This window comes from Lycium barbarum, chromosome 11 (genome assembly GCF_019175385.1).
Source record: "Lycium barbarum isolate Lr01 chromosome 11, ASM1917538v2, whole genome shotgun sequence".
Taxonomy (NCBI): Eukaryota; Viridiplantae; Streptophyta; class Magnoliopsida; order Solanales; family Solanaceae; genus Lycium; species Lycium barbarum.
Genome location: NC_083347.1, coordinates 116,069,540 through 116,096,727, shown reverse-complemented (window position 1 = coordinate 116,096,727; position 27,188 = coordinate 116,069,540). Strand labels below are relative to the sequence as shown.

The 27,188-nt window shown below is 40.4% G+C and overlaps 1 protein-coding gene and 1 non-coding gene across 2 annotated transcripts; one reads left to right on the top strand and one right to left on the bottom strand.

Annotated features, from left to right (window-relative positions):
• Positions 1 to 1,851: 1,851 nt before the first annotated feature.
• On the top strand, positions 1,852 to 1,958 carry LOC132620570 (small nucleolar RNA R71). Its single transcript, XR_009575012.1, has one exon. It is a non-coding gene; the product is annotated as a small nucleolar RNA R71 (small nucleolar RNA).
• Positions 1,959 to 6,779: 4,821 nt separating this feature from the next.
• Positions 6,780 to 7,848, bottom strand: LOC132617963 (probable sugar phosphate/phosphate translocator At5g25400). Its single transcript, XM_060333026.1, has 2 exons — positions 7,419 to 7,848; positions 6,780 to 6,987 (listed from the first exon to the last, which is right to left on the bottom strand). Exons 1-2 carry the CDS (start codon positions 7,831 to 7,833, stop codon positions 6,944 to 6,946), a joined length of 459 nt encoding a protein of 152 aa, XP_060189009.1. The 5' UTR covers positions 7,834 to 7,848; the 3' UTR covers positions 6,780 to 6,943.
• Positions 7,849 to 27,188: the final 19,340 nt, after the last annotated feature.

Here is a 27,188-nt window from a genome sequence, read left to right as displayed (position 1 = left end):
TCCACCTCATCAACAGAATTTATGAATGAAATACTTTGATAAGGACTAGGTAATTTCATACCTCTGCTTGCGTGGAAAGTCACTTCCTCATCGTTCACCCGGAACTTTATTTCCTGCTTCTCAGAATCCAAAAGAGCTCTCCCCGTGGCAAGGAAAGGTCTTCCCAGAATAATAGGAATTTCTTGATCAATAGCACAATCAAGAATCACGAAATCTGCCGGCAGAAGGAATTTCCCGATTTGAACCAGTACATCATCAACTACCCCCACTGGCCTTTTTATCGATCTGTCAGCCATCTGCAATCTCATGGTAGTTGGCCTCAGCATCGCTAACCCTGATCTCATAAAAATTTCCAGGGGCATAAGATTTATGCTAGCCCCGTTATCACATAAAACCCTAGCAAAATTTTGCTGCCCTATGGTGCATGGAATTGTGAATGCTCCAGGATCTTCCCTCTTTTGCACTGTGGTCTTGGAAAGAATGGCACTAACGCGGTGAGTGATGCCCACAGTGTCATGTTTCAATGTTTTTTTCTTCTTTGTTAAAAGGTCCTTCAAATACTTAGCAAAGCCAGGCATTTCTTGGACAGCATCCATGAACAGAAAATTCATCGTTAACTGCTTGAGTTGATCATAAAATCACAAACACTTCTCATCTTCTGTTTTTCTCACCAGCCTTTGAGGAAAAGGTGGTGAAGATTTGAACAATTGGCTCAAAGGGCGAAGAGCACCGGAAAGTTTTGCCTTCCCCTTTTCCTGGTTTTCCACCGGTTCCTTTGGTTTATTAAGATTCAGCTCTTCTTCAACTACAATGGGGACTTCCTCCCCTGCTTCTTCCTCAACAATATCATCCAATACATTAGGCTGCGCTTCTTTTTCAACAATTAGTTCCTGATCAATTGGCTTTTTATTGTCACCCTGAAGTATTTTTCCACTTCTGGTGCTAATGGCAAGTACATTCTCCACAGAGTTCACTCCACTACGTTTTGAATTAGGAACTGTATCACTCGGTAATTGTCCCCGTTGAGGAGTATGCACTTCTCGGGAAAGGTCTCTGAATTGCGCTTCAAGCTTCTGAATGGAAGCTGAATGCGATAGTTGGACCTGGGACATTCCCTTGATTGTGCTCTCTGTTCTGTCTTGATTCATCAGCATTTTCTGCATCATACTCTTCAGTTCTGCAGAATCATTAGACGTGTTACCAGCAGAGTTAGTAGCTGAATTATCTTTCCATGGCTGGGAATTGGATGCTTGCCCCCTAGGTGGAATGTAGGGGTTAGAGCTCTTGTTGCCATAATTATTGTTATTGTAATTCCCTTGATTGGGATTACCCTGATCAGTTCTTCCATAATTCTGTCCTTGGTAATTTTGTTGAGGCCTTTGCCATGGGTGATTACCGGAACCTTGGTAGTTTTGCCGTTGATAACCCCCTTGCGAGTTATTGACATAATTCGCATCCTCATATTGTGGCTGCCCCTCAAGATAAGTTTCGTCAGAAACTTGATACATTCCGGGAGCATGAGGTGGCATCTCATCGATAACATTTACACATTTGGCCTCTTTCTCCATAAGCCTTTTGGATAATAAATCCACAGTGGTTTGCAGTTGAGCGAACGCATGATCTCGCTCATGATTTTCTTTGGCCACCGCGGCCACAGAGGGACTACCATATGATAGGAATTCGCTATCAGTCGAATGCCAGGCTTGATTATGGGTAGTAAGCTTGTTGAGCAACCGGGTGATGTTGACAAAGGTTTTGTCCATAAAGCATCCCCCAGCTGCAGTGTTGACAGCTATTTGATTCATTGTATCTAGCCCCTTGTAGAACTTCTCTGTGAGAATTGCATCTGGAAATCCATGATTCGGAGATTGAGCTAGATAATATTTGAACCTCTCCCATGCAGCATATAGTTGTTCCCCTGGAAGTTGTTTAAACCCAAAAATCTTATCCCGAAGCTCAGCCTTTTTGCTGGGTGGGAACCATTTTTTTAGAAAGATATTGGCCAGCTCATTCCAGGTATGAATAGTATTGCTCGGGAGCTTTTCATACCATTCCCTAGCTTGGCCAGCTAATGAATATTTGAAAACCCGCAGTCGCAGTGCATCAGCAGGAACAGCACCTTGAGATTGTTGGGAACATACATGCACGAAATTCTTTAGGTGTCGAAGTGGACAGTCCTCCGAAGAATTTCGGAAATAGCCTTCAAGTTTCAATAGCTGATAGATAGAACTATCAATTTTGAAATTAGCATTTCCTGTTCTCGGGGGAACTACAGCAGAAGCATAATCAGCTTCGTCGATGAATTCTGCAAATACATTCTCATCCTCCTCTTCTTCTGGTGCAGGATGGTTCACTTGGATCCCCCCTTGGTTCCCTTGATTGCGATGGGGTCTTCCAGCCATGTTCCCCTGGTTCACTAAAACAGCAAACGAGGTGTGATGGAATAGAAAAAGTTTTAAAGAATAGTACACAACAATTAGTAATTTCTGAACCGTATTCCCCGGCAACGGCGCCAAAATTTGATACACTCAAATTACACATATTAATAGCGTAAAGCGGACGTTGTTAAATATTGTAACCCAACAAGGTTGGGGTCGAATCCCACAGGGAATATGGAGAGAAAAGATTACTAATCGTATGCGATACCGGTCTTTAGATGCTTTAATCCTATTCCGGATAGTTTGAATTGATTGTTGAATAATGTAATTTAATACTTTGACTTAAAATGTAATTAATGTGAGAGAGAGAGACTAAGGTTGTGTTCCCCAATTTGATTAGATATTATGCTTCAGGTTTCAAAGTGATATACTTCTAATGGTTGTTCTATGAATATGCACTTGGTCTCTTAAAGACTTCTTAATGTTTCGCAACAGTTAAGCAGTATTTCCTCTTTATGATTCTTCCGAATATAAAAGAGTTACAATCGAAGAGCGACCAATGATTCCAATTTAGACTTATTCTTATTCCTAAGTTAGTCTATTAAACGAGGGTTAACGCCTCGAGTCATTGTTATTCAATCTTACCAATATTGACTCTCTTTCCCAATAAAAGTCAATATAATGGCTTCGGCTAATGCTTGCAATCATTACCCAACGTTACAACTCAAAGATAGAATAAATAACAACAACCATTATGCATATATCAATAATAGAAACCCATTCACATAATACCCATCATGGGATTCACAACCTTAGAATTGAAATTAGCTACTCATAATGTTTCTTGATAGAAAAAGCTTAAAGATTAACATAATACACTTACAATACTAATACAAGATGGAATGAGAGTGAAGTTGTTGCCTTAAATGCTCCAACCACTTCAAGATTAAAAACCTAGGGTTTATGCCTCTAAAATAAAATCTGAATGTTGAATTAAAACCCTACATTATGTATTTATAGAGCCAAAAATCGCGCCAAGTTTCTGGACAAAAATGCCCTTATGCCGCATTGTTACGGACCGTAACTCAGGTTACGGTCCGTCCTTCATTTCGTCATTTGACCACTTAGACGTTACGACCACCATGCGACGGACCGTACCCTGTGTTACGGTCCGTCCTTCTAAAGCGTAAGTGGTGACAATTACTTGGCAACTCTCTGGAATTTTGGATGATGTTACGGTGAAGGGTTACGGACCGTAACATGCGTTACGGACCGTAACACTAAACCGTAACACTGAAGGTTTTATTGAAACTCTCTGGAAATTTAGCTCATGTTTCGGTGACATGTTACGGACCGTAACATGAGTTACGGACCGTAACACTCCACCGTAACACTGATGGTTTCAATGAAAACTTTCTGGAAATTCAGGCCCTGTTACGGTTCAAAGGTACGGACCGTAACATGAGTTACGGACCCTGTTACGGTCCGTAACATGAGTTACGGTCCGTAACATGAGTTACGGAGCGTCGCTTAGCTCCAATTTGTCCGTTTTTTCAGCATTACTTCTCATTTCCAATCCTTAGTTAATCAACCCTATAAAACACAAAAATAACATAAGAAATAATGTAAAAACACTTAAAATCAAGCAACATGTCTAGTTACAAAGGCATAAAATGTGCTAAAATTCACGGCACATCAGCCCTCCTGGGCGCGCAGGGGTTATGGGCGCCAAGGCACAACGAAGGCAGCCCGTAACATTCTCCCCCACTCAAGCTCGTCATCGTCCTCGATGACATTGACACATCCACGCCAACCCGATGTTTGCCCCCTCGGGGTCTCACATCCCCTTCCGTAATCCTTTGGGTCTAAAACCCATCTCATCTCCTCTTAAAAATGGAGTCGTGCCCCATGCACTTCTCCTCCCTAGTTTCTCCCAAGCGTGCCTCTGCACCCCGCTTGGAATGTGCCTCCGCACTTGCACCCTCTGGTGGATAACTTTGTGGTGACCACCTATCATCCACACCATGTTCCTCACGGCCTTCATTAGATCAGGAACCCTTTGTCTCCCATCTTGGTAATTTCACCATAGCACCCATTGGTGCGACTTCCATAGTCTCACTGCGACCTTTGCAGTTCCTTCTTACCGTTTACTTCAGAAGACAATCGTCCTTCTATTTTCACATGGCCCAACACCTCTTCATAGGCGAATACTCCCCCACTAAAAGTGGAAGACACTTTTCCTTATTTTTCAAGGTAGGCATCCCTTGATGTGGAAACCTTTGCCAACCATTTCCTCATGGTCCTTTGTCCGTTTTCCTCCGCAAGATCCCGCTATACCAGCTGTATAAACAAATCAAGGCTCGACCCCATAAATCGAAGTTAACTTGCCCACACACTGACACTAGCGGCTTTTCAAATCCAATCTTGTCCCCTTTGACGTCTAACACGGCCCCTGCATGACCCACGCTCCACAGTGGTGTCTTTGGCACTTACATACTTTGCACCCTCTTGGCACTCGTCAAGTTCTTGGGACGTACTCGTGGTGAGTACTTCATTTCCTCAAAGTGGTAGCTTCGCCCATTCTGAACAACATCTTGGTTCTTAGATTGTCACTCCCTCGACAGATCCCTTACGCTCTCGGTGTACCCCAGTACTTGGTTCCATATTTATGGTTCCCCGATTTCTTGGTGTACCCTAGTACTCTCTGCTCTGGAAAGACTACATTCTTACACTTGGAAACCCCATCCAATTCGAAGCTTAGCTAACCCCACTTTACCTTGGCCTCCTCACATCCGTGATTCAGCCCATTGCCTCCTCGACTAACTCTTGTATCTCCCTACTCTGGTGGTTCGACACATTTCTACACATATTCCTCCCCACGCTAAGTGGTTCGGCTCGCCTTCAGCATCACCGCCCTGCCCTCGCAGTTTGGCCTAGTTCCATCTTTGCCTCCTTACAAAGTGGTCCATCATCCTTCAAGGATCTCCCCGCTTCACGCGGTTCGACTCCGTCCTCTTCCTGCTCCATGGAATTCCACATTCTAACCAACAATGCCTCTCCGTCTAGCGGTTCAGCTTGGTTTTTGTCCATGCGTCCCTACCTCTGTAGTGGCTCCCTTCTGATTTTGCCTCCCCATTAAAATGGTTTGGCCTTCCATTTCACAAACATGGTGGCTGCCTCCACCTCATTGTGACATTCAATCATCCCGCAAGGAATCCTGCTCTCAGGCCATTCCTTACGTTGTCGCGACTCACTGGCACGCCTCACTGAATCCTGCAAGCCAATGCTTGCTCCATGTTGTAGGCACCAAGCCCACTTGTCCGACATGGTTTTTGAGGGTCTCACCTTCCATTCATTGCAACCCTTAAGATGGCTAGGCATCCGTCAACTTCCCCATAACGTCCAACCCTCGAAGGACGCTTTCCAATGCCCTCAGGCAATACTCAAGTCCATCCATCCTGGAAAGACACTCAACTGATGCGTCCGTCACATCCATTGTAGGATCTCCACGATCAATCCCAAAGTTTATAGTCCATGGCTCGTAGCTCTCCATAACATGGTTGCTCGACCTGGCAAACATGGCCTTTTTCCTGACCACCCGACTCATCGGCATGTCCATCTCCTCAACGGGAGCCCAGACTGTTTGAAAGAAAAATTATATTTCCTATTTCCCCTTCTTCCGAATGGCCAACAACTCTAACTTGTTGCATCACACGACCAGACATTTTGAACCGACAAGTTTCTGATGCAAGTGAACCCTCTGGAATGCTCGCTACCTTCGCTTGACATTCTAGCCAAGTCCATGCCTTGCTCAGCAAAGCTGCTAGCCCACTGCTAACAGAGTTTCTAACTAACTGATGGCTCATCACAATCAAGAACATTTGAGCTTCAGCTATCCGTTTGTCCCATCTTGCAACACTATCCCAACAGTATAGCATGCTGGTGCACTAAGATGACCATCCTCTAATGGCGCAAAAGCCAACCAAACATGCCTTAATGGAATCCCTCTGAAAACAGCATCCACTATACGGAAGACATCCCCTGAAGATACTTCAATCAAACTAGGATGCCCCAAAATCAACTCCCAAAACACAGACGATGGCGGAAACAACGGCTGTGAAATGACCTGATCCTGAGAGTCGTAGTTCATGGCTGACAAAGAAAATTCTAGCCATAATACGCGCAACCAATCCCTTGTAACCAGTAGTATCGGGTTCACCCATTCGACTGGCACGAAGAATATCATTCCTGCTTTGATGTGATCTCTGCACTGACACTCAACCAGGGCTGGGCGTTCGGTATTCGGTTCGGTATTTTTAAAGTTCGGGTTCGGTAATTCGGTATTAGGTAATTGAAAGTATATACCAAATACCGAACTTTCAAACTTCGGTTCGGTAATTCGGGAATCGGTAAATTAAATTTCGGTTCGGTACGGTATTCGGTAATACCATTTTTTTGCTCATCAATACTCAAGATTTTCCTCTCTTTTATAAGTATGCATATCGATTATAGGATGAAAGGAAGCTGGTTTCACTAAAATGCACAATTACGTACCTTGAATAAAGCTAAGTGCAGCTTGTGAAACCAGAACAACGACTCTTAGTTTTTCCTACATTATGAAAATGCAGATTAAACCCATTTTCAGAAATAAGAACAAAGATACAAGCTCTCTGAAGTCAGAAAGATCCTGTGCAGTTTACTTCTTTCCTTACTTTAGATAGATTACAACAGAGCAATACTGCTTGAAATGCTAGTAATTTACAGACCATAAAATTGCAGGAAATCAAAGGACACCAATTGTTTTCCACCATGAGTGAGTTCAATAAATTTACCTAAAATGAACCAGCAATGAAGCTGGACCATCAAACAAAGGAAGTAACCAGAACTTCAACCCATTTAATTTCCCAGAAACGAAATCAAACTGAAAACTGGAGTTCTCTCTCAATACTGGAAGCTCCACAAAAATCCAAGGAATTGATAAGAAAACCAAGCAACTAGGAGCAACATAATACAAAGAAGTAATTGGATTTAAGCTAATACCCTTTGAAGTCAACAAGATCTGGATCATAACAAGCCTAGTAGCCTCAACCAAAACAGCAAGTAACTGAAGTAAAACACCCCAAGAATCATACTTTGCTTCACCATACGCAGCAATAGCAACACCAACTGAAATAGCAAGCATATTCCCCATAGTTGAGTTCTTGAAACTATCCTTTTTAAACAAGATCCCAATAGTATAAACAGCAACAGGCATAAGGGCTTTCAACATTTGAATAAAGGAAACAGAAAGATAGATATAAGCAGAGTTTGAAAGCCAAAGGGAAACAGAATAAAGAGCACCAATAGGGAGTATACAAGTGAGGTAGACGTTACGAGATAAAGAAACAGGCTCAACAACTTTGAAGACACGAACAAGACGGAAACCTAAAGATGAACAAAAGGTCATGTGGATCATTGTAAGAGAGATTTGGGCTGGACTACTGCACTTCAAATGTTTTTACAATGGGTCTTTATTTCGGATTTGGGTTGGACTACTCACTAGTGGACTTAATTTCGGTATTCGGTATTTACCGAATTACCGAACGGTATAATTGTAAATACCGAATACCGATCCCGAAATACTAAATTTTATAGTTCAGTACCGAATACCGAACCGAAAACCGAAATAGCCGGTTCGGTTCGGTAATTCAGTTTTCGGTATTTTATGCCCAGCCCTACACTCAACCAATGCTCTTAAAAAAATTTAGCTCATGGGAGCTGTGAACATAACTGTGGCTTCACTCGTCTTTCTGACCCTGGCCAGATCAACCTTCGCCAATGGCTTCATTTCAAACCGCACTGCAATCCACTATTGCCAATATCAATCACACGTGATATCAACTCAGCATCACAATGCTCACCCTTCGCTCTGATACCAACTGTCACGGGTCGACTCCTCCTAAGCGGCAGCGATACACAAATAGCCCGTGCGGCGCCCGTAGTCCCACCTGACTACAAGCCAGCCTTTCTCTATCCCAGGTTTTCTTGGCACGACCCCATGCCTATGGTGAAGCTTGCCTCAGAGGCTTAGCTTTCCTTGTGCCGCCCGTTTGATGTCAAGGATGTTACACCCCGTATTTTCGGAGCATGATCATGACATGTACATCACCATAGTAATGGAGTGTCGAAGACTGTCGCCTGACGTTTGGGGAGGTACAAGCCATGGGAAATATGTAACAACAAAGAAAAACGGACGAATTACGATCTCGTAAGTCATAATCGGGAAAGACTATTTTGAAACACGAGAACATAGCCATTAATAGTATAATGAATGATAAATATCATATATGGAGAGTTTTGGAGTATTTCGAGATCAAAAAAAAAAAAAAAATAATAAGTTCGACGAAAAATTGAGAAATGCTGGGCGAATTTTTTTATCAACTTTGGAGGTGCATATCTCATAGTATATATGGGGTTTTAAGGTGAAACAAAAGCCTAAAATGTAGTTCGTCGAGTCTAGTTTTTAATGAAATAACCCGTTCGTCGATAGGATATCGGAGTAGAGAATTATGGACGTTACAAACTGAACTGTCGACGCAGAAACAGGGCGCTACAGTACTGCTACAGTACTGTAGCTACGGTACTGTAGCTACAGTGACGCCGCCCCAACTGAATATAAAAGGGGCTCAAAACCTCATTTTTCAGCACAAAAAAAGTCCCAAACATTCCAGAAAAATCAGCAACCAAAAAGAAAGCATATCTACCTCAAGATTGAGGATTTTGAGCAAATATTCAAACTACGAAATACTAATCGGAGTCAGGACAACGCGTAGACGCGATGATGATTAAATTTGTGTGTCGGAGTAGTTTGGGAATAAGCAAAGGATGAAGATTTTGCTACTTTCATAAAAATAAGGTATGAATCATTAAATTTCTCTCTTTATCAACTTTAATTAAGGAATATTTGCAAGAATAGAATTTTAGTTGTTGTGTTGATGTTGTTGAATTATGGATTGAGGATTGAAGAGAATTTAGGGTAAAGATACATATATTTATGTTATATGATGTGGAGGGTGTTGTTATTGATACTATTGGTGTTAATTTCAGCTTCTTTACGGAAATAAAATTATTAAAACGTCGTATTACAAGTTGGTTGGTTGAGTAATTTGGACAGTGTGTGGATTGTTGTTGTTGATTATGAATTTGTAAGAAGAAAATATGTTGTGATGGTTTTGTTGCATATGTGGGAATTTTGGGTGGAATATGGAATTAATGGATTGTTGAAGTGTTCTTGACTATTGTTGAATGGTTTTGGATTAGTATTTGAATATGTGAACAAATATGAATTAAATATAAAGGAAATGTTATTGAATTATGTAAAGGAGCTACTAATGTTGGAATGTATTTTGAATTAATTGTTGAAGTTGGAAGGCATGATTATTAGTATTATTGTTGATAATATGGCCGAGTTCCATTCTCGGATTTGTTGTTGGGGAATTGGCCGAGTTAAAATCTCGGGGATGTTGTATGTATAGGGGAGATGCTGCCCAAATTTTCGTAGAAAAGTATTACTTAAGATTGAATTCCTAAAGCTTTATAATTAATATTTGGTAAATGTGACCAAATAGTAGATTTTGAAGGAAACGGGATTTGAGTTTGGACGAGCGTAAAAGGCACATAAGGTATGTAAGGCCCTACCTTTCCTTTCTTTGGCATGTCCTAGTTATGATAGGTTATGATACAAGCCTCGGGGGTATCTCTATTCCTTAAAATCCGAGCCTAGTTTTACCCCTTTTTCATTCAATGTAATTGAATTATGTTTTGTTGGAAAAATGTTTGAACATCTTTTACTCCTAAAAGAATCTTACATGATTAAACTTTCATAACTTTCACAAGAAAAATCGGAATGCCCCGAAACTTTTTGCAAACGACTCCATAGAGCCTAAGGTTCGTAATTTATGTACTCCACCTTGGTTTCAACCCAAGGTGGGCCCACTGTTCCCGAACTTCTGTCCATATTGTTCTATGAAACCTATTTTCGAGTGACATTTTTAAGAAAAAATTTGACTATTGTTTCGACTACTAAACGATGGTTATTTAACTATTCCATTGAGCCTATAATACATTTTGACACGTACAAAGGATTCCAGAAGTTCTGTTTTGATAAGATCCTCCGTGACCTTTAAAAGGTATGTGCTATGTCTATCGTCTGGACCCTTTTTCATGATCTGTCGTTTGATCGTTCTACCAGGTCTCTGTAAATGTTTTACATTTTATATTGCATTTAGTTTCTCACTACTCCGTTCGTGGATGCCTCAATGTTTCCCTACACTGAGCCCGGGCCAGGATATGTTATCACGCGTATTCCACTGCATTGTTCGCCGTGCCTCGATGTGAGGGGACAGGTATATATGTACATGGGTTGTGGAGTATGCTGTGCCATGTACACACTCTGATATGATATGATATGATATGATATGATATGGCCATCTGATATGTTATGATATGTGCACATTCTGATATGATATGATATGTTACGGAGTTATTCCCTACTCTGGAGTATGATGTGTTGTGGCGCCAGTGTCGGGGGCGACCACATTCTAGTCACCGAGTCCCATAATGGGGCCTGATATGGCATATTTTCTGTTATGCATCGCCCACGTTTATGAGCAAGCATTTTGATACTCCGGTTGTTGCATTTATATTCTGTATCCTTTGTTCAGACTACGTTTCTGTTTATTGTACCTTATGCCTTACATACTCAGTACATATTTCGTACTGACCCCCCTGTTCTTCGGGGGCTGCGTTTCATGCCGCGCAGGTACACCCAGAGGAGTACAGGCTATTATAGAAGATATTCCAGCGGCGTTGGCAAGCTCCATTTGCTCCTGGAGTGCTGCTGAGTCAAAGTGTGTATGCTATGTGTTCTGGTTATCTGTTAGAGACTTTGCAGACATAGTCGTGGGTTCTGACTGTCAGTTTGGTGAGCGGCTCCATCAACCGATATGTCATTCTATATTTTGAAATAAATTCCATGTGATTACAGATTCTGTCAATTGTAAACTACAAAAGAGTATTTCCAAAAACATTTGCTGTACGTGTCAATTTTTGTCTGATTAAGAGTCTGAGAGATTATGTTTGTAATAAGAGTCAGTGGGTTCCCTCGGCTCCGAATATGGGGTCGGGTGCCCATCACACCCTAGTAAAATTAGGGTGTGACAAAGGATTCAGCCTTGTCTTGCTATCATACCCTTGTGGCACATTTCATATGTTGGGTCTCGTCTATGCGCACCCCTTGGGTTGGCTACGGACATGCACGTCCCTCGCCTGGCACTGAGCGTCGCTCCTGCGCGCACAGTCCTATCCTCAAGCTTGACACTTGCCTTGTGTCGTGCCCGAGTAGGGCAACTTCCAATCCTTGGCCTTTGTCAGGTGCGGTCCTCTTTCATGTGCCTATGGTTGTCCCATGGCATTGGCAAATATAGACCTCGCAACTTACTTTCATCCTTCGTGGTGCAGCGTCAACCCACGACTGCACGTCTAGGCCAACGGACCCTTGCTTGCAAGGCTGAACCCAAGCCAAGCTCACAAGTCAATACACGAGGCTCTTGAGTGGTGCCTCGAGTACTCAATCGGTACGGAGGTCTTTAACATCCATAAAGATAGCCCGCGGGGCATAATCAGTTCCTACGTCAAGCCTCCGGCACATGTTGTGCGCCCAACGCGGCCCGCAGGCACGACGCCGTCCATAGAGTTCCCTAACTCGTATGGATACCTAGGACACTCCTATGAGATGCCTAGGCAGGCCCTTGAGGTCCTCCCTCAAGGTTGCTCACTTGGTGCGACTGGACGACAGCACGCACGGGGGAGGCTGGCTGAGCTGTGACACCTCTGCCCCCCTTATATATGCTTTAAAAAGAAAAACCCATGTTCTAGCACTGGACATCATTTTGCCAGAGAATCACAATGGGCCTTTCTCACTCTTCCGAACTCCAAATGAGGCGCCTTCTTTTCCTAACTCTTTCTCTTGACTTCCTTCACTCCTCCATGAAGTTTCGTCTCATCCCCATTCTCGTGGAACGAGATATAGCCTTCGGGAGCTTTATCACTGACACTGCTCCTTGGCTAAGTCAAGCCCTTAGGTGAAGGATCTTCAAATGACGCCAAACTTGGTAAGCACATTCCATAACATCCTAGGAAGGGTCCCCTCACCCTAAATCCCAAGATTCCATCCATAGCTCGGAAACGCACAGGACTGACACTCAGGCTCGCGCGTGGCCTCGTCCGCCGACGGCCCATGGGCTCATCCCAGATCCTTGCTAAACTTCCTTGGCACTCTTATAATATTCCATAGAGCATCTCTAGATGCTTATTGACTCTCGCCAATCGGAGCCCCTTTTCAATGCACGTCGCCCGCGCACGACTGACACTGCCTGCGCGCGCGGCTGACACTGCCTGCGCGGCCAACCCTGCCTGCGCGCACGGCCGACCCTGCCTGCGCGCACGGCCGACCCTGCCTGCGCGCGGCTGACACTCATCTGCGCACCTCTCCTGCACGACTAACACTCGCTTGGCCCTCCTGGGCGCGCAGGGGTTATGGGCGCCAAGGCACAACGAAGGCAGCCCGTAACATATTGCTCGTACCTCTTATTGGCTGTGATCTATTTCCTTTTTGATGATGCCAAAAGAGGGAAGATATGTGTTGATGTGATATGCATTGATGTGATTCAAAGAGGGAAGATATGCTAAAATCAAGGGGTAAAGATTGATATGTGCTGTTTATAATTGAAGGACCTTTTAGTGGGCAACAACCTGGTTTTCCAGTTCGCAGAGAAAGATATGTGTTGATGTTGTTGTGATTTAAAGAGGGAAGATATGCTAAAATCAAGGAGGAAAGATTGATATATGTTGTTTATAATTGAAGGACCCTTTAGTGGGCAAAACCCTGGTTTTCTAATTCGCAGAGGAAATGGTATTATGTTGCTAACATGTTATAGGAGCCGTAACAACGATGGTCTGCTTCGCAGGGAGAACAAGTGGGTAGCTGGTCCTCAAGGGAAACATAGTCTATAAGTTTGTCATCATCAAAAGGGGAAATTGATACGTCCAAGTGCCTTTTGTTTTGATGATTGTCAAACTGATTCAGAACCAGATAGAGACCTGGTCTGTGATCTACTCTCTATGCATCTTGCATGATAAGCAGAGACAGCTATAAATCCGAGCTACTCACTGCACACAAGTATAACAGTTGAGCTGGCCTATGCTTTAGGTCAAATATTGAATGAGCGGTCTTTATCCATCCCACATGCTTCCCACTATATATACAACATGTTGCAACATATTGTGCATCACTTGGAAAACCTAAAAATCACTTAAAAGGTGCAGTCGTCACAAGACACTCCAAGTGTTCAACAAAGCTAATCACAAGCTGAATGATTTGTTTCCAACACTGAATATGCTTTATTCTCTTAGTTTGTTTTAAGCTTTGTTTTATGTGCTTTAACTTGTAAACCTACTCTTCTCTTATAAGAAGTTGTTGTAGGTATTTCAAATTCTTAGTAGTTGTTAGGCAGTTTACCTTTCAATTTATTGAGTGGTACCCTTGGCTAGCGTTTCGTCTAAGGTGTATTAGTTAGGTTTGGCTAGAGGTAGTCAACCTTAGTTTTCTGGGCTAAAGTTAGTCAAGTGAAGGTGTTTGCAATCGGTGTAGTGCAAGGGTTGAGCGACAACGGGAGTTAGTTCCTAGATTGCTACTATTGTAAGGGTTGAGGGATTATAGGAGTTAGTTCCTAGCTTACAATAGGTTGTAATCTTAAGTTGCTCATGTAGTGGAGTTGACATCGTATTGGGGTGGGTCGTGGTTTTTAATCCCTTGAGCAAGGAGTTTTCCACGGTAACATCTTGTGTCCTTTACATGCTGCACTGCATAAGGGAACTGGTACACAACCAGGTCCCTCCATATACTGTTTAGTGGATACACAACCTTTAACAAGTGGTATCAGAGCAGGTGTTTTCTAAAAGCTTAACACTTAGAAAGAATTTGTGAAATGGCAGCCCTACCAAACCTGGAAGAAGGTCAATCATTTACCAGACCACCCAGATTCAACGGAAATTATTATGGGTCGTGGAAGGCTAGGATGCATGATTTCATTATGGCTGAGGACTCAGAATTGTGGGACATTATTTGTGATGGTCCTCATGTTCTTGTAAACAAAGATGAAGCTGGCATGGCAACCACTCAAAAAACGAGGCAAGAATATAATGAGGCAGATAGGAAGGCTATGGAGAAGAACTACAAAGTAAAGAAGATTCTTATCTGTGGAATAGGAGCTGATGAATACAATCGTATTTTAGCATGTACAACTGCTGAAGAGATCTGGGAAGCTCTCCGAACTGCCCATGAAGGAACAACTCAAGTAAAAAACACCAAGATTGACATGCTCACTACAGAGTATGAGTTGTTCAAAATGAAAGAGGACGAATCTATCCATGACATGCATATTAGATTCACCTCTATAATCAATGAACTCAGCTCTCTAGGAGAGGTCATCACATCTATCTAACTGTTAAGGAAGCTACTCAGAGTTTTGCATGATTCTTGGGACAGTAAAGTAAATGCCATTTATGAAGTCAAAGTTCTCGCTAAGCTGACTGTTGATGAAACAATAGGGAATCTCAAGACATATGAGATGAAGATAACCTTGAATAAGGCAGAAAAGAATGAAGTAAAGAAAAAGAGAAATCTCGTTCTTAAAGCTGTAAGAGGGGATTCAAGTGACGATGAATCTAAATTTTTTATCTTACTTGGAGGTTGCATGATTTTAAAATCTCGTTCTTAAAGCTGTAAGAGGGGATTCAAGTGACGATGATTTTAAAAAAAAAATTCTTATCTTACTTGGAGGTTGCATAAGATAATCAAGAAGAATGGTGGATTCACCAAGACAGGGTGTTCTAGCAGAAACTTCAGAGGAAACGACAACTGTTGTCACAAATGTGGGAAACCTGGCCACTTCATGAAGGATTGTCCTCAAAACAAGCAGGACAATTATGATAGGATAGTCGGGAGGAACCAGATCCCCGACAGAACATTAAGAAAAAGAGAAGTTGCTGACGAGCTGGTAAAGCAAGCGCTTGCTGCGTGGGGAAATTCCTTTAGTGAATCTGAAGATGAAAATGACCAAAGGGACACATCAATGATGGCCATTGAAGATGAAGCAACTAAAAATAGGTTAATAAGTGTGCTCATGGCTAAGTCTAACACGGATGATGAGGATAAGGAGAGAAACTTTCTTGACACAAGAAAAACTTGAAAGTTTACTCTCAAAAGAAACTGATATCTCTATCAAGCGTGTTAATTGATGCGTATCACATTTTGGTTGCTGAGAAGGATGAGCTCAATCAAGTAATTGATAAGATAGAGCAAGAAAGGGACAACCTGCGTATAGCCTCTAGAGAAATGAAGAAACAAATCCATGAGACAAACCAACAAAATTTTTTGTTGGAAAGCCAAGTGAGAGAAAGGGTGAAAATGTCTTTCAAGGGAAAAGGTATAGCAAATGAAACCTTTCTAGTGCTTGAAAAGAAGTTAAAAATAGCAAAACTAAGCCTCATTGCTGTGATTGAGAAGAATGAGTTACTAGAAAAGGATTTGAATAGGGTCAAGTTTGATCTTGACAAAGCTCTCAATTGGACTTGGTCCTCTGATATGATTGCCTTTATGTACAGGAGTAAAAGAGATGAAAAAGAAGGGATTGATTTTAACAGAGAGAAAATACCCTATAATCCACACAGCAAGTATGTCTCCACAACTGAAACCTGGCTGTGCACTCACTGTGGGAAACTAGGACATTACAAGGAGGGATGTAAAGCAAGGATTGAGGTTTTTCAAAGGAACAAAGACTTTGTCAAAAAAGGAGTCAAAATAGGAGGAACTGGTCCTTAGAAAAATGGTTCTAAAAAAGGAACGAAAGAAATAGGTCCTCAAAAGAAAGGATCTTGAGAAGGGAGAAAAGAAGTGCTACCCACATGGGCTAAAACGAGGCTGAGGAGAGAGAAGAAAGAAAGTTGTCAATTATGTTGACAAATAGGGACAGCAAAAATCTCATGGGTTAGTGATACGCTCAAATTACACCTATTAATGGTATAACGCGGACGTTGTCAAATATAGTAATCCAACAAGGTTGGGGGTCGAATCCCACATGGAATATTGTGTGAAAAGGTTACTAAAGTTGTAGGATGCTAAATTTAGGTCTAATGTCTTAATCCGATGATTTTGGTAAAAGTTGTTTTTTTTTTTTTTTGACTAATTGCTAACTAATTGCTTTGTGTGGTAATTTATGGTAAAAGAAACTAAGGTTGTGTCCCTTTTAGATAAAGTGTATGATCATGGGTATTGATCTTGATATACTTCTAATGGATCATTATATGAATGCACTTAATCTCTATATGAAGCTCTACTATTTCCCAATAAATAAAGATTATCTCTTTCTATGAATTTCCCAAATATAAAAAAGTAACTATGACGAACGATTAATCATGCTAAGTAAATTCTTCTTATTCCTAAGTGAATTTATTAAAGAAAGTTTCAAGCTTTGAGTCCTTGTTATTTATTCTTACCAACCTTAATTATTTTCCCAAATAAGTCAAGGTTTATGGCTTTAATCAATGTTTACAACCATTAATTATGAATGAAGAATGAAGAATAAATAAACCCTAATAATCCATTATGTGTATATCAATCACAAACCCAATCACAAAACACCTATCATTGGGTTCACAACCCTAGTAAGGGAATTTAGCTACTCATGACAAAGAACAAGAAATAAGAAATTGAAGAATTCATAATTGCTTACTTTGGAAGAAAAGAGGAATTGATAATACTTGAATTGATGTTTGAACCTTCAAAAACTAGAGAGTATTTAATGTTCTAAGCCAAAAGTCAAAATATAATAACTGATAACAATTAAAACCCTACAATGAACTATTTATAGGTTTCAAAAATGTAAAATTACAGAATTTGCACTTAAGTCTGAGGCGGTACTTATACGGTCCGTACAACTTTTCACGGACCGTACAAGACTTATACGGCCTTCATCCTTGTGTCTGTAGAGAAAAATACGAATTGGTATTCCACGGTTCGTAGAACTTTATACGGCTCGTACAACCTGCCCGTGAAACTTCATCCAACCTTCATCACATCCACTTATACGGCCGTAATATTGTACGGTCCGTATAAGTGTTTGTGTTTCAGCATCTCTCTACTGTGACATTCTTTGCTTTGCCAACTTTCGTACGACCAGAGATATGGTTCGTGCAACTTTCTACGGACCGTGGAAATCAAGCTTCAGTGCAACTTTTCTATAACTTCTAATTCTTGAACCCGAACTTTATGATTTAACTGAAACATGACAAAAACACAACAAAACAACACCTATTTGCCTAAAAACAAGTAAAACTTTTCGTAAAAAGGTATCAATTGTGCCCCAATTTCCCGGCACATCAACACCCCCAACTTAAAGTCTTTGCTTGTCCTCAAGCAAGTAGTGGACACAACTAGGACTCAACTAACACCTAGATATCATAGAGTAATAATGTCTACATTGGTTTTGACTCTGAACTACCAGCATGCATGTTTTTCTTCCAAGGACCCCTCCTCCGCCCCCCTCCCTATTTTTCGATTGTTAAACCATATACACATCCTAAGAACGCTATGGCTAACAATGAAGCTTCAATGCATGACATTACATTATCGAGCATATTATGATGCACACAAACACTACTTTAGGCGGTCACTTTGATTTGCTCAATTCTCATCCTTATGCCCTCACATAGACCAAAGAATGTCCCAACACACATATATACCACAAGAATGGGACGAAGACGAACGAGAAAAGAAAAACACTCACACTCACAAAGAAATTCATATCTACACATGCAAATACCATAGGCTTGCCCTTATTTTCTATGTTTTCATCTTAGGCTTGTTCGGTTGTGATCACTTAAGAACTTGTTTTGGCTTGTAATGTAGGCTTAGGGACGGGTAAGATACTTTTTGGATATTAGTGACTCACCCTCCTCGAACGCTACAACATCTCTTCACCTTAATTCAACCCCTTTATTTTCTTTCAAGCTTTCAACTTCGATGCGGTTTTATTCCTAACCAACTTACAACTCTTTTTATGTCACAATTTTCTGATTTCCAAAAGAAAAAAAATTCTTTTTTTTTTTATGCAATTACCACATCGAATCTCCACTAGCAACTTCACCACCCCCAACTTATGTTTTTACATCTACTCCACATTTAATTCACTCCCAACTTAGGCATTTTGCCTCATCTACCTAGTAGCATCAAGGAGGGAATAGGTGCGAAGATCGATTAATTACACAAAGGGTAAGGTTTCATAATTGGCTAGCCAAAGAAAAGGTCAAAAGGCTCAAAAAGGGAAACTAGGGATATTTGCAATTTGGTGAGGCTTATTTAGGCAAAGTGACTATTTATACAAAGAAAGCCTAAGATTATTTCTCAACCAAACTAACTTTCGGATTTCAAACAAGACCAACCGGACAAGTTTTGGATTATACATGCATAAACAGAACCAAACTAGAAACTCACACGCACATTGGCATAAGGACAATTATTTTTACACTTGTGACCTCCTAAGTAGTCATTCGTCACACACAATATCCCAACAATAGTAATGTCATATAAAGAATCAAACATGTCAACCAATAACTGCTCTAGGTATGCATTTTTCAATTTTCGAGGGGTCCACAATTTCCAACAAACAATAACAACATGCCATCAGTTACAGAACAACACCAAATAAGTCAAAAATACTCTACTCAACCTAAGCAATATCCTAAACATGCCAGTTTTCACAAAATAAAACCCTTCAGGAAAAGAACTCTGGCAAAGAAAAGCCGAGGAGGTTCCTAAACAAATATTTACAATATTAACCTGATCAAGTACCCCCACCCCCAACTGAAGATCATGCAATGTCCCCAATGCATCAACTCTAGGTACAATACTAAAAATGGTAAGGGATACCTGGGCGCCCTAGCACTATGTTCCTCGACTCGGGACTGTGCTGCCTCAGACGCAGCAATATCAGGCGTCGCCTCTCGTGGCTGGCTGCCCGACGCGCCCATTGGATATGGATAGTTTTCGCGCAACGAGTTCAAGGCAGCGGCTTGCACCATCTCCTCCTCCAGTTTGTGCAGCCTCTTGTTCCGCTCATTCACATCCTCAACTACGGCATCTAGTGGCCGTTTCCCCCGCGCTTTTTCTCCTTCCTCTTCTTCCTCTTCTTCCTCTTCAGAGTCGAGCAGGTTCTGGACCAGGATATCAATATCCATGTCAGTGTGCGGTGCCAGAACAGGTTCCTCTACTCGCTCGCACGCCTTTAGCGCGTCTAACTCAGCCCTCAGCTTTCCCAATTCGGTACTAAGTGAAACTGAACTGCCCCCTGTTTTCGATTGCTCCAAAGCAACCAATCTCGTCTCAAACCCATCTAAACATGCTTGGAAAACCTCACGAGACTGAACATATTCCTCCCGAATCTCTCTTTTGGCAATGTTGATTTGCTTGTTTATTTGGGGCTTAAGCTGCTGCAAGATTACCTCAAGTTGCTTTTCAGCCTTTAAAGTTTTGAAGGCTAACTTTCAGTAACTCGCTCTCGAAAATGTAAACAAATCAACCCCAGATTGCGCTGCAGGAGGTCTATTAGCTTTGAATCGGCTTTCTTTAAATTCTGCACAGTTTCTACTTTCGGCATGTTTTAAAAGTAAGAGAGGAGTTAATTTCTTCCCCCTGCGACTATTTTAAAGACTCCCGAATACTTCTTTCCTTATCCTTAAAGCTTCTAAAAATCTGTTCAGTTTCTTATTTTCGGCTTGTTTAAGATTATGAGATTTTATTTTAGTCTCTATGTCATCATTTATTTGCCTCTTTTTTCTGTCGTAGTTATTAAGAAAGGAAGAAAATAATTTGGTCGATTACAAGCCGAAGGTGAAGCTAATTTCTTCTTTTCTTGGCTAGCTTGAATTCCCAAATCTTCCTCTCTTTAGTTTAACTAATATTGTCCAGTTTCCCTTTTTTTTTGTTTGCTTAAATTTCCATAAAGTTTAGCTCTTTAGTTTCTTTGTTAGATAATTAGTTTACTTTACTCTGTTTCCTTTTAAATTCATATCTTTTTGGTAGAGGAAGACAATTGGTTTGAATACTAGGTTAAGGTGAAGTTAATCTCTTCCCTTTACGACTAGTTTTAGCTCCCAAAGCTTGTATCCTCCAGGACCTGTTCTTTGTTTTCTTTTAGCACTTAAGTTAGATTCTGTACCTTTTTCTCTCTATGTTAGCAGCGGATGTGTTGAACGGAATGAGAAAGTCAAGTTTGGTTGGAGTATGAATGGTGTCGAAGTCTCACCTCAAACCCATATCATGAATGCTCCCAAAAACAGAAATTTCCATGACTTCCGTTAGTGAATCCCTTATTTTAATCTCGTTTTAATCCTTCAGTTCGCTTAGCTCTAATTCTGCACAATTTTTTTAATTTATTTTTCATTTTTTTTCGTGCTAGTCTAAATTATTAAAGTTTCCGCTTCTGTTTCTTTTACTTTCTGTCCAGCACTTTGTTTTAGATTTATGTGATTACTTTAGTTTGTGTTGTGGTTCTCTTATCATTAGTTTGCTACTGTTTTAATTTTTTTTTTTTTTCTTTTTTCCCTTCCCATTTAGGAGGATTTATAGTGTTTCCACACTTCCCCTCCTCCAGTGTGACTCGAACCAGGACCTACCGGTCGTGGGTGGAGGTGCTTAACCACTGAGTCATCCCTCACTTATCGCTACTGTTTTAATTGTTAGTGGTTTGATGAAGAAAATAAAATTTGGTTTTAGATATTAGGCAAGGTTGAAGTCAGCCTCTTCTCCTTATAACTAGTCTAAACTCCCAAAGAATTTCCATCCATCAGACCTGTTTAGTATTCCAGTTTGATTAGGTGTGTTTCTATATATTTATTAGCTGGTTGTTTTGGTAGAGGAAATGGAAGATATCAAGTTTAGTTTGAGTTTAATGAGTTGAGGACTTACTTCAATTTCACATCGTATATGCTCCTAAACTTTAGTCTTCATCACTTTTGACGAAGTACTTTTTATTTCTATTTTCATTCTAAAAAATAAAAGGTACTTTTATTTCTGTATAAATCTCGGAATTTGATTTATAAGATTGGAGGATGTTGTTGTGTTTTTGGTAGAAAAACAGATTTGGCATGAGGCATTTACTTTAGTTTATAAAATGCATGTTTAAGCATAAAACTGACCAAATACATGGCTGTGTGTAGCTTAAAAATGGGGAAAAACAATCCTTTTTTTCGTGTGTGTCTTTTGTATTTTTAAAAAAGGAATCTGAGAAGTGTGGATTCTTGTTTTGTCTCTGGTTGCGTCTTTAAAAAGAAACTATCAAACCATTTATTCATAAAATGATGTTGGTTTTCTCCTTTACCAAAATCTGATCTTTTAAGACTATCTTTTATTTAAATTTTGTCCCAATATCCATGCTAAATGAGATACCGATTCCTGTAGACTGGTTTAACTGAAAGATTTTAATCCTTCCTTGCAAGATAAGATAAAAACCATGAATACCAAGCCATTGTTCTTATTTATGACATTCTGACATTTCTCCTTGGCTTGCTTAAATTCCCAAATCTTCCTCTCTTTTTGCACAATTAATGGCTGTCCTGTTTTTCCCTTTTGTTTGATTTTCAGCAAGTTTAGATTTTTTTTTTAGTTAATTAGTTTGTTTTACTCTTCTTCCCTTTAAAGTTCATGTCTTTGGTAGAGGAAGAATGAAGTTTTGGTTGAACACTAGAGAAAGATGAAGTTAAATTCCTTCCATTGAAACTAGTTTAGTCCTAAATACTTCATCCTCCATCTTTAAGACCTATTTGTTTAAAGTGTTCAATTATGTGTTTTACCCCTTCCATATATGTTTGACTGATTGTGAGTTTAAGTCTTTTCATAGCTTAATCTCATTTTTGTCTTTGTTAGTTAAGTGTTAGTGTTGTTTAAGTTCTGCCCGTACGATGCATATTCCAGATCACTATGAATTTCTTGTTTAAATGTCTTCCTCCCCATTTTTGAAACCTGATCCACGATTAAATTAATCATAACTCTTTTTTGAGACTTGTCTTATAAATAGCCAGTCTTAAGAGTTAAATCTGCTCGAAAATCTTGTTTAAGCTTAAAAATGGCAGTAGCTTCTTATGCTGTTTAAGCCCATCTCTACCTGTTGTTAAGTATCATCAGCGCTTGATCTCTAAAGATGAATTCCGTTCTATTTTCTGCTTGCACATTCAAATCTGATTTGTTTAGATATTCTGGTAAAAAACCAGTATTGTATCTTTTACTGCACATTTACAAACCTCATTTTCCTACTGTTTTTCTGGTGTAAACCATCGGGGAGCTCATCGTATTCTCTCCCCATGGTGAATTAGGCCTGTTACATAGGCCTAACACAAAATCCTTGCATTTTTATCTAGTCCGGACAGCATCACCAGTAGCTTGAAACAGTTGCAGATCACAGCAACAATTCCAGGAAAGAAAAATTTCAATCTTGGGCGGAAGTTTGAGAGAACCTAGGACAGGGCCCTTTTTAACTCTCTCGGACTAATCCCGACTATTAGAATAGCTTTATTCTGATTGAGGCCCGATTCTTTGCTCTCTCTTTAAATTTCCGCATCTGTTTTGCTTACACTTTGTGTAAATATTTTTAGAAACTAAATAAAGCCCCAGCAGGCAATTTTGAGTACGTTTAGTTGCTATCTTAAATCCTGTTCTGTTACCAACTCCTTTTTCCTATAAAAATGAGATTTTGTCTCGTTCTCTTTAAAGGATAAAAATCAATGCTCCTTTTTATTAAAATATGGAAAAAAAAAATCTTCTTTATTTCTAATCAGTTTATAAGTTAGGTTAGTTTGCTTAAGTTCATTAAATCAGTTTTCTCCATTCTTTCTTTTCTTGAATAAAAAAGTAGTTTGTAAAATAAAAATAAAAAGGGTATTTCTTTGCCATTGGCTAATTTTAGGTTATTAATGAAAAGAATTTTCAGAATATTGATGGTGTTCAATTAAGTTGTATTTGCCTAGCTTCTGAAATTGAATTTATTCAAGATCGAAACCCAGATAAATATAAGGTTTACGTTTACATGAGATATTTAATGTCTACATTATTTCAGAAAGTGAAGTAATATAAGCGTCTAAGTATTAAGTAATTTTCTATCGTTTTCTTTAGGACCCTTTTAAAAAAAAAATATTTCTTTAAATTAATGACTTTTCTTTTCTGAATCACTTTCTAAACGAGTTATATTTTAGTCAATCTTTTCTAAATAAAATATTTCTGTAAGTTAATAGCTTTTCCTTCCTAAAATCGCTTCCTTTAAGCAAGTTATATTCTTTTTTAGCCAAATACTTAAAATCTGCCGGTAACCGCTTCTGTGGATTTCCCGAGATTCCTAACACCTTCCTCGGGAAATCATCAGAACCCTTACCCTTTCTTTGGTACTAAAAGGTTTCTTTTCTGTAAATAAATCTTTTTCCAAAATGGTTTCCTAATTCCATAAAATTAGGTGGCGACTCTGTTTTCACATAAAGAGCCAAGTTATTGTTGCGCTTTTATACGCTAGTGTAAAAACAGATCGTAACAGCAGTAGTGAGATTCTCTTTTAACTCATCAAACGCCTTCCGGCACTTATCATCAAACACAAACTTAGCCTCTTTTCAAGAAGCTTGCATATCGGGTTAGCAATCTTGGAGAAATCTTTGATGAAGCGGCTGTAGAACCCAGCATGTCCCAAGAAAATTCGAACACCTTTGACTGAGATAGGTGGAGGAAGTTTTGCAATCACATCAATTTTCGCTTGATCGACCTCAATTCCCTTTTCAGAGATTTTGTGACCGAGGACGATCCCTTCCTTCACCATAAAATGACACTTCTCCCAATTTAGCACGAGATTTGTCTCCTCACATCTTTTCAGCACTTGACCCGGATGGCCAACACAATCTTCAAACGAATCACCCACAACATAGAAGTCATCCATGAACACTTCCAAGAAGTCCTCTACCATATCATAGAAAATTGACATCATGCACCTCTGAAAAGTGGCTGGTGTATTACACAAACCAAAGGGCATCCCGATGAACGCAAACGTCCCATAAGGACAAGTAAAAGTAGTCTTCTCTTGATCTTCTAAAGCAATGTTGATCTGATTGTAGCCCGAATAACCATCAAGGAAGCAATAGTAGGAACGCCCTGCTAGCCGGTCAATCATTTGATCAATAAAAGGCATAGGGAAATAGTCCTTGCATGTGGCAGTGTTGAGCTTGCAATAGTCCATGCAAACTCTCCATCCGATGACAGTTCTTGTTGGAATTAGCTCATTCTTTGCATTCGGCACAACAGTGATGCTGCCCTTCTTAGGAACACATTGGACTGGGCTCACCCATTTACTATCAGCAATCGGGTAAACTACTCCCGCATCTAACCATTTGATGATCTCTTTCTTGACGACCTCTTGCATATTCTCTTTCAGTCTCCTCTGATGCTCTACACTCGGTTTGCTATCCTCCTCCAACTGGATTTTATGCTCACAGATCCCAGATGTGATACCCCGAATGTCTGCTATGGTCCAACCAATAGCATGCCTATATTCCCGCAACACCTCCAAAAGCTGTAGAATCTGCTCCTCAGTCAGTAGGGCTAAAGCAATCACCGGCAATGTATTGTCCGGACGAAGGAACTCATACTTTAGATGTGATGGGAGCTGCTTATGCTCCAACTTAGGTGGCTCAATGATCGAAGGCTTTGCTGGAGGAGTTGTTCTATTTTCCAGATCAAGATTTAGCTTCTTTGGGTGGTAAGAATATGAACCCAACCCAACAAGTGAATTAATTGTCTCCACCTAACCTTCCATGTCTTCAGCATCAAAGTTCACAAGAATACCAGCTAGAGCTTCACCCAAACTTTCTTCTTCCATTTTGAACTCCACCGCTTCATTAACAACATCAAATGAATCAATTACCGAAATGCTCTTATAAGCACTTGGTAACTTCATCCCCTTGCTAGCCTGAAAAGTAACTTCTTCATCGTTGACTCGGAACTTGATTTTATTTTTCTCCGAATCCATCAGTGCTCTCCCTGTAGCAAGGAAGGGTCTCCCCAGAATAATAGGAATGTCCCGATCAACAGCACAATCAAGAATCACAAAATCAGCGGGCAACATAAAGTCACCAACCCACACAAGTACATCATCAACCACCCCAACAGGTCATTTGATAGACCTATCAGCCATTTGTAACCTTATAGTAGTCGGCCTTGGCATCCCCAAACCTGATTGTTTGTATATAGCAAGTGGCATTAGATTAATACTCGCCCCATTATCACATAAAGCTCGAGCAAAATCATGGTGCCCAACAGAACAAGGAACGGTGAACGCCCCAGGATCTCCCTTTTTCTGAACAGTAGTAGTTGAGATGATGGAACTCACAGTGTGAGTCAAACTTACGGTTTCATGTTGAACCATTTTCTTCTTGGTCAGTAGGTCCTTCAAATATTTAGCAAAACCGGGCATCTCCTTAACAACTTCCAATAAGGGAAAATTTAGAGATAACTGCTTCAACTGATCATAAAACTTCTCGAACTTAGCATCCTCCTTCTTCTTTACCAACCTCTAAGGAAAAGGAGGTTTAGACTTGAAAAGCTGAGTCAAAGGGCGGAGATCCCCTTTTACAGTCTGCTTGCTCGTGTTATCAGCTTCCTTCACTATCTCTGGAATATCAGCAACCTTGTTGTCAGTAGGATTCTCATCAACAATAATGGGTGCTTCAGACTGCACCTCATCCTCTTCACCTATCGGCTCAAGATCAACCACCTTCTTATCAGGTCCTTGGAGTATTTTACCACTCCTAGTAGTGATGGCAAACACACGGTCTACACCGCCTCCCCTATTCTCCGGATTCGGAATAGTGTCACTTGGAAGTCCTCCCTTTTTAGGAGGGTGCTTCTCTCTAGAAATATCCTCAATCTGTGACTCAAGCTTCTGAATAGCCGCTGTATGGGAACCCACTGTCTCTGTCAGCCCATATAAAGTCCTCTCAGACTTAGACTGATTTGCCAGAATCTTCTCAAGCATTGCTTTAACCTTCGAACTACCTTGCTCCGTTGACTGACCTTTCAGTGGTATATAAGAATTGGAACTCTTGTTCCCAAAATTTTTACTGTTGTTGTAGCTCCCTTGGTTCGTACCACCATAATTATTGTTCTAGTTCCCTGAGTTATTATAAGCACCTTGACCTTGCTGAGGTCTCCATTGATTCTGATTGTGGTAACCACCTTGGTAGTTCTGTCTTTGATAACCCCTTTGAGAGTTATTCACATAGTTAACATCTTCAACCTGCATAGGGGGCCCATCATGAAACGGACCATCTTGAGTATGGTACGTCCCTTTTGGCATAACTGTATCATCCTCACAAACATTTACCTTTTTAATCTGGGTTTCATCAAACTTCTTTGTTAGCAAAGAAATATTTGTTGCAAGTTCTGCCAATGTTTGCTGGGTATCTTGATTCTCCTTTACCATATTATGGATCATAGCACTACCATATGGTACAACATCAACATTGTTTAAGTGCCAAGCCTGATTATGAGTAGTCAGCTTGTTAAGTATGTTGGTTACTCGTCGATAAGATTTGTTCATGAAACAACCATCAACTGCATTATTAGCAACTGACTGCATCACTGGATCTAGCCCTCGGTAGAACTTCTCCATTAATATGTGCTCCGGA

What these genes read in the sequence shown, in the direction of transcription:
- LOC132617963 (XM_060333026.1), bottom strand. Translation starts at nt 7,833, where the DNA reads ATGATCCACATGACCTTTTGTTCATCTTTAGGTTTCCGTCTTGTTCGT. An exon ending in GATCTTGTTGACTTCAAAGG is followed by an intron (nt 6,988 to 7,418) that starts GTATTAGCTTAA and finishes TTCATAATGTAG; the next exon opens with GAAAAACTAAGAGTCGTTGT.